This window comes from Capsicum annuum, chromosome 8, assembly GCF_002878395.1.
Source record: "Capsicum annuum cultivar UCD-10X-F1 chromosome 8, UCD10Xv1.1, whole genome shotgun sequence".
NCBI classification, from domain to species: Eukaryota; Viridiplantae; Streptophyta; class Magnoliopsida; order Solanales; family Solanaceae; genus Capsicum; species Capsicum annuum.
The window spans coordinates 155,813,427-155,821,852 of record NC_061118.1 but is presented as its reverse complement, the minus strand read 5'-3'; the positions used below and the strand labels follow the sequence as shown (position 1 = coordinate 155,821,852).

At 32.2% G+C, this 8,426-nt stretch overlaps 1 protein-coding gene across 2 annotated transcripts; it reads right to left on the bottom strand.

Annotated features, from left to right (window-relative positions):
• Positions 1 to 3,844: 3,844 nt before the first annotated feature.
• Positions 3,845 to 5,387, bottom strand: LOC107839718 (transcription factor bHLH149). 2 transcript variants are annotated; one of them, XM_016683330.2, is made up of 2 exons: positions 5,035 to 5,387; positions 3,845 to 4,770 (listed from the first exon to the last, which is right to left on the bottom strand). In XM_016683330.2, the coding sequence occupies exon 2, from the start codon at positions 4,693 to 4,695 to the stop codon at positions 4,063 to 4,065; it is 633 nt and encodes a 210-aa protein (XP_016538816.2). In that variant the 5' UTR covers positions 4,696 to 4,770; positions 5,035 to 5,387; the 3' UTR covers positions 3,845 to 4,062. The 2 variants fall into 2 exon arrangements, with proteins under 2 accessions (XP_016538816.2, XP_047250718.1); XM_047394762.1 differs by having other exon boundaries at positions 4,975 to 5,299.
• Between the last annotated feature and the right edge of the window lie 3,039 nt (positions 5,388 to 8,426).

Below are 8,426 nucleotides of genomic sequence, written 5' to 3'. Positions count from 1 at the left end.
ATTAGTCAAAGTAAACAAGCTTAAAAAGGGGGAAGAAAAGAAAGGAGAGAGGGGTTCAAATTAACTTAAAACTACAAAGGTGGAAAACACAAAGAAGGTGGCCTACTGGACCCAAAAAAGGAAGAAATGTATATAAATGGGTGTCTTATTAGTTGAAGTCACATGGTAGCATGTGAAATTGTAGTTTTGGATATATTGCTGAATTGGTGGAAAAGGCAAAGATATTATGTTTGTTAGCTAAGCTTGAAGACCTACACGACCCAACATGAAAAACTACTGTGTGTGTATATATATATATATATATATATCTTTCTCTATATATAATTAAATTATAAAAAGTATTGCAGAGAGAGATATTATAAGATATGATATAACATATTTGTATGATATGAGGTCAAGGATTAGATTAAAAGATTAGAACATGAACTTAATATGTTTATGATCCTCGCCACCTTTACTGATTTACATTATTATATTTCTCATAGATGTACAAAAAGAAAATGTGGTTAATGGTCTCCGGTATTGATTTATCATAAGGAAGATATTATCTGAGATTTAACAGATAAAAGAATAAATAGTTGATTTTGGTGAAGCAATATCTCAAAATAAATAACTGGAAATTTCAAAAGAAGAGAGTTATTTGAAGTAAAACGTTGTTTACACACTAAAGTTTGGTGTTGAAACACATAGTTATAATGGAATTTATAAAGAAGCTCTAAAGTATTTAATTTGCTTTCTCCAGCAAGATGTGTGCAGTAATGCAATTAATGTATAATCTTGTGGAACATATTTAACTAAAATAACACGGTTCTTGTTTAATCTGTGCATTTTGTACATATAAAAATCTTGATGGATAATGATAATGACAATCAATACACAAAATTCTTAGACCACATAATTTGTTATAATTCCAATTCAAGAACCTAATCATGAAGGATAATGATAATGACAATTAACTTAGTGTCTACCATTAAAGATTTATGGTTTTTGAGAAGTCTAATCACTAGCAAGAAACAACTTCGAAAAAAATCAAACCAGTTTAGATGAAAATTTCTAACTGATTCTCAGGCCTATATAATATATGGTTTCTAGAAAATTCATAAATATTGCACGTGTATATGATGATTTTCAGTTAATCTTCAAATATTTGCTTCAATTCCACTAGCATATATGGGAGGATATTTAGATAATGTAATACGGCAAAAGGGAGGATGAGGTTTTAGTTTCCCCAATGAGGATTTTGTTTAAGTAAATTTGCAGATAATTTCCTTTAATTGCATACTACATGCTCTTCCTTTTTAATTTATTTGTGTGATTTTAATTTGATATGAAATTTAAAAAATTAAAGAATACATCTTGTGATCTTAAAACTAAAAATATATAAAATATATCAAAATACTTTTCAATTTAATATTAAATATGTCATGTGAAAATTTTAAATGAAAGAGTTGGCAAAAAAAAAAAAAGACATTTAGAAGAGAATTAAAAAGAAAAGCAAATTAAAATGAATGGAGTAGTGAGTACTAACTGTTGTCGATTTATATTTATGTTAAAAGTAGTTTTGGTAGTAACTAGTAACTACTTGTTAGGGAGACAAAATTCATTCTGAATCATTCCATCTATAGATATACTAAAAGGTGAAGGTTGAGATATAGTACCCAATCAAACATAAATGTAGCATAAATTTATAGTTTTAATTTGTAGATGCTATAAGTAGGTGGAAGATTTCAATGGTGAATAAGGAGATATCAATTCAACACATTTCTGGGGGATATATTTATCAATTTACTCCACTTTCTTACTGCATTATGACCCTTTTTAATGTCATAAATGTATAGTATATCTTCCTAGATTCTTCAATCATGAATGAGGTGAGTGAAATTAAACATATTGGTGAGGGTAAAGAGAATTGAAGAAGTTATATATGGTGGCATGTGTATCTAATCTTATCTTATTGTTGTAGCACTATTTCTATTTGTCGTCTTACCAAATTTGCTCTTAATATGTCCTAGTCATGTCCTTTATAAAGGGAATTTTAGGGCCAATTCAACACCTAAGCTCCGCCCCCTATGCATGTTAGGGGGTACAATTTCTAAAGTTCCAAATTATTAAAGCCGGCATTCATAGTGGATAATTTCACCTAATCCCTTTGAGGTTTTGGAAATATTATTGAGCCCCTTGAGGTTTTAGAAAGTAGTCAATACATTACTTTGTGGTGTTAAAAGGAAAAAAATATGTTTATTACGTGGAGAGCGAGAGCCTACTGGAAATAATATCTTTTATCTCATGAAATATAGAAATAAAATCTACATCTATTATATATTTTCTAAATTCTATTTGTGAAATTGCATTGAATATATATTATTATTTCTTAGATATGGTAAATGTCATTTTTTAATTTACGGAAAATACAATTAAAAAGACGAAAGAAATTGGTGGGCGCTTGCCTTCCCTAGTAGGGCAGCCGAACAAGGGTCAGACCCTTATGAATTAACCGACTTGAGTTCCTAGGTAATTACTGTATGCCTTTTCTCCTTCGAACCTCCTCCAACACTTTAGACCTGTTAAGTTAGGTCTTCGTAAAAAAATCTATAAAAGATTTTATTGTTACACCAATAATGGATAGTATTTGTTGAGTCTTATCATAAAAGATGAAAGGTAATATTAAAGAAATAAATCTTGCACTAACTCAATTACAAAAATTAACTCATGGAGAAAGAACATTGCCCTAAATCATATAATTAGGACATCAACTCATCCACATAGATGTAAAATTCTTCAACACCCATCTCACACACTCATATCTAAACACCTGAAGAATAAATAATTAAATATAAAATTAGTGACCTGCTGGTACAATTTGGGACAATTCTCCCTTCTTCAACTAATTTTTAAAGTTGAAATAGATCCGAAATTTATTTCTTTTGACATATATCACTTGTTAAAACGACATGTCAAACTCCAAAGGGATTTCAAGTGAAAATAAAGGTTTTATCGAGGGGAAGGGGGTAGAGATTAGCAATAGCAATAGCAATAGCAATAGCAATAGTGGGAGTTTCAACGCTTTAGCAAGGCACATGGTGCTGAGATAGTGGGTGGGGGCAAAAGAAAAGACCAGCTTGAAAATGCAAGCACGTGAAGGATGGCTCTCTCTCTCTCTTGCTTTGTAGACTCATCTTTTGGCCTATTCTCCCCACTTGCCAGCTTTCCCTCATGTGCGTTGTGGGGTTTGCTTAGCCACTTAAACCCCCAACCCCCCTTCCTCCCGCCCGCCTTTAATCACATCTAACTAACCACCTTTTTCTCTAGTCAATACTTAAATCTCATATTTCAATAGACAACTCCTAAAATTGTTGTCATGTAATTACAAATTTAAGTCATAAAAATAATTTTTGATAAAAATATAAGATAAAAGAAATTCAACTTATAGAAACAGTTCCTGACAAAATGAAGTTAAAATCGCATATAATAGACTTCACAACTTCTAATATAAAAATAAATTAAAACCGCATACGATAGATTAATCCAACCTTTCCACATATCACTCGCATAACGGACTGCTCTTTTTTCCAATTTAGTTCAATCAAATTCCATTCCGAACTTAATTAAAATCAGCACGATATAACCATCAAATGTTAGTACCTAATATCGGCGAGTCTATCCACTACCTTAAATTTTTTATTAATGAAATAAATCATTAACGAATAAATTAAAGGGGAATCAAACAAGTTTCCTTTCGATTAGACAAATTTAGCTGGCATGTTCGCTTAATCAACCAATAATTGATGATAAATTAATTAAACAAATAAATATATAATGCTAATACAAAAGCAGCACATCAAGAGGAACAAAATGTGAATAGTAAAAAATTAAAAGAAATAAGAAAATAAATAAAAAAAGGTGGACAAGGAAAGAAAGAAAAGGTAAAAAGGGACACATTGTATACAATAAAATACACCAATATAAAAACTCTCAATTATTAACAAAAAGGTTTAAAAATTAAAAAAGAATTAGAAAAAGAAAAGGACATGTAATGTAATGTAATGTAATGTAACGAGCCACTTAGCCGAGCCGATCGGGTTGAGCGGCAACTGATCCTGCTCCAGCTCCACCGGCGGAGAGGAGGCCGGTCAGAAAAGTCATGGCTCGGATTTGCATCTCTAGAGCTGATATGTAGTCGGTAGTTTCTTCTAGAAGGTTCGGAAACGGCACTTTCTGACAACCGGGAACTAAACGGCCGAGAACCCGAACTTTCCGCTGTATAGCCGGTAATCGCTTCTTCTTCGCCGCCGCCGGTTTCTTCGACTTAATATTGCCGTTGTTCAGCTTAGCTTTCTTATGCTTTTTGTTAATCTGGCTAAGCCTGAGGCTGAGACGTCCACTGAGAATCGCTCTACTCCAACGACTCCTTCCTTTAGCTGTCACGGCGAGGACTCTGTCTGCGGTCTCCCTGACGGCGCGTCCGGCATTAACCGGAGACGGATTGTCATTACTCCGGCGGACATGACGGAGAGCTTGGAGAAGCTTAGAAGAGTAGATCTGTTGCTCGTTATCAGTTCTCCACCTTGATTGATCAAGGCTTGTGAGTGGCTCAATTTCACCAGCATCTCCAATTTTTCTTCTCTTTTTACGCTTGGATTCTCGCGAGCGATTGGAGTTAGCATCGGGATTCGAGACGGTTGAAGATGACGCCATCAGAATGAACTATTTTTTGAATGATTCTCGCGAATTGTACGGTTTGTCGCTTCTCTTTCTGTTAATAGATGCAAACTGCAGAAAAAAAAGAAGAAAAAGAGACGATGAGATTCTGAAACAGGTCATATAAAGCTTTTCTGAAACTTATTCCTCTCGTAAATATGCCATAAATTAGCTGAATCAAAAACAACGCTTTTGCGTTCGTACATAAAACCCACACACTTATGGTGGTATAACCTGATACTCCTTTCACATAAGTATGAAAGAAACTCAACGTTCTCTTATATGTATGTCGATTCTCATGAATTACGGCGCATAACGAGAAAGGGAGAGTAATACCTGAGTAGTGAGTGCGGCGGGGGTAGGTGGAGGAAGAGGGAAGGATTACGTAGAGAGGGAAAGAGGAGAGAGAGAAATGGGAGAGAAGAGAGTTTGAAGGAAAAGGAAGGGGGAAGAGGTGAGTTTTGTATTGGAAAAGGGGAAGGCGACAACCCACGCGTCCTTTGTTTATTGCCTTTCCCTTTTATTTTCTCTCTCTTTCATTTCCGTGCACCCAGCTTCTCTCTTCCCGCCTCTTATTCTTTCTAATTCAATAATAATGGACTACCACTCCCACTATTTACTTTTTCACAACTTAAATAAATACTCCTCCACAGCTATTGCATGATCCTTTACGTTACATTATTATTATTATTATTATTATTATTATTATTATTATTATAGCTATATAGAATATAAAAACTACACATCGTAGAAGAAAAAAAAACACTACATTGAATGTAAATTATTTAGTAGATTAAGCACTACGAATGCAAAGCCTTCACGTGAAATGTAACTTTAGATAGCAAAAATTGGTTCATTAATCTTAGATTTCCAAGAGGATTGATTAATTATAAATTCAGGATTATACATAACTATATATTTCTTGGAAGTAAATTCTTAAGTTAGGATAGGTAACACGCTGGGAACATATCTTAGATTAATAGGCGAAAGGAAGAACATAAAAGTTCGACTCCTGTATTTGAAACAGAGAAGAACATTAATACTTCCACTTACTTCTGTCCATCTGGTGAACTGTTTGTTATTCTCCATATTTACTGTGTCATCACATGGATATATATATGGCTGTAATATGCATATGTCTGTAAGATCTGTGAATTGTGTGAATAAATGAATTTGCATCATCATCAAAAACAATATATTCGGTGCAATTTCATAAAAACTAGTGCATGTATTATATGCACAGGTTTATCTTCATCTTAGAAAGATGTTATTCCTGTTAGACCTTCAGTGACCAAAACATGCATCAAATACTTTAGGTTAATAGTGTTTGCCGCTTGGGACCAATTATAATTGATACATTATTATAGACTCCAACTGTGTAAATAACCATGTTTCTTTTCGTTCATTTTCCCCATTTCAGATAAGTATTTAAATAAGTAACGTTGTTTCTGCTTCAGTTTGCAGGGAAGAATGATTTTTATCAATTGCGGCACCTTCTTTTTCCAAAAATCTGTTGTTGCTTAATAATTTTTTTTCCTCAAGATTTTTCAGTAGCATCCCGTGTTTTTGCATGGTCCAAAGAAGGATCCCACTCAAAGAAAGTGTTATATAGGCAACTCACTTTGATGCAAACAATTGTAGCTAGAATTGTATTTCACAACTAGAACTCATAATTTATAGGTCACGAGAAAACAATTTTACCTTATCCCAACTAGGCTCTTTTTCAATAAGAAAAAAAATAAAAATTAAAAACAACTCTCTTCTCATCGCCAACTATTGTATTCTTTATAATTTTTTCTTGATCCAACTTATATTTACTCTTTAGAATTAATGCTCTCTTTTAAAGTTCTAGAAGAAAATTATGCAGTGACACATAAATTAATTAAACAATATCTGGTTTAACAACTGGAAGTAGGTATAGGAATTCTTGGATTTAGGAGATAAAGCCAATTTTAATTAGTCTATCAACATTATCCACCTTGCACTTGTACTTGTTTGTAAAAGAATAAATACTATATGTAACTTGAAATACAGACCCTATATTGGCATGTTAGTTGAATCACCTTATCTTGCCCACAAAGGTAGAGTAAGCCTGAAAAAAAGACTAATTAGGTCAACCTAATCCTTCATTTGGTGTAATGTAATTATAGTTTAAGAGACTTAAAGAGCGCTGTTTGGTGAAATAACATGTATGATCACAATCAATGTCACTTTCCTGTAAGGAAATTAATGATCTTTTAATTAATTTTTTTTATGCCTTTTTATCACATCCTCTATTCGTTTAGAATGTGACCAATAAGAACCTATCAAACTTGATTTTTACCTTTCACCAAACAAAGCCAAAAGATAGCCATCACTACAAAAAAAGATAGAAGAAAAAATATCAACTCCAATATGATCTGGTTCTCTTGCCTATGTCAGACAAAACAGAAAATTCATTGAATCTATTTTGTTTTGATTGAAGTGGGAAAAAAAAGTTGTGAGGAGATAGGTAAAGCTTTGAGACACCACGACATGACCACAAAAATGTAGAATATTGATAAGTCTTAAATTTAATTCCAGATCACAAGCCTCACTCGTAATTTTAAGATATCCTTCTTGTACTTTTGGCAATTTACTTCAATTAAATCTTGAATGGTTTTAATAACAACTAAAAGGGGTTCGAGATTTATGAACATAAATATTAAGCACAAAAATAAAAAGTGATTTATGGCGATGAAAATTTTACAATAGAAATGAAAAAAGAAAAACTTGAAGCATGTATGCATATACTGAGTGTGGATGGTTTGGTTTCTACCCTCCAATCTATAGAATAATTAAGTGGACGTTCGGACGTATGTTTGGTTGAAACATGAAAAAATAGATTTTGAAATTGAAGTTAAAAAATAGTATTTGGAAGTTTAATGTTGGATTTGGATGTGTCATTTCACTCGAAAAGATCTTGAATTTTACGAGTAGTAAATAAAAATTACACTGAAAATTTTGTCTTTTAAATTTGGCAAAACTTATTTTTCAAAGACTAACTAGATAATCATTCCCATATATAATATAGTCATATTATTATTATTATTAGTATTATAAAAGTGAACGTTTGCTATGTCAAGCGGCAAAGCAATGTGCGTTAATCATATATAATAAATTCGAGAAAAGACATCTTTTTCCTCTGAACTTGTCTCCTTTAGCACTTAAACTTAACTTTCATTTATTTACCCCCTTAACATCTTTAAAGTGATTATTTCAACCTCTTAACAGCCCACGTGTAAACAAGCGATGTTGAGCGCGTAAAAATTCATTTTTGTCTTTTTAAATTCTTTTCTCTTTCTTTTAAATACCCGTTTGAACCCCCCTAACGGTTATATCTATTTTTCTATAAAAGAAACCCTAATTTATCCTCCCCTTCTTCATCTTCAGTCCAAAATTTCTTCAAATCATGAAAGTGATGCAAAGAATAAAATTGTTTTCTCTTAATTTGTATTAAGCCGCATAAATTTGGGATTTAAAAACATAAAATCGAATTGATTTTAGCTTAATCTCTTTCCGTATTAAGGTATAATCTCATTCATTACTTTGTGTATGTTTTATTAGGAATTACTTTCAAAATGAATTTCTGAATTACTTTGTGTCCTTTAATTTTTTTTTTTTTCTAAATTACTTTTTATCTTATTTGTTGAAATGAATTTATTGTAGCACACAATAATGAAGTCAGTTAACTTGAGTAAACTATGTAT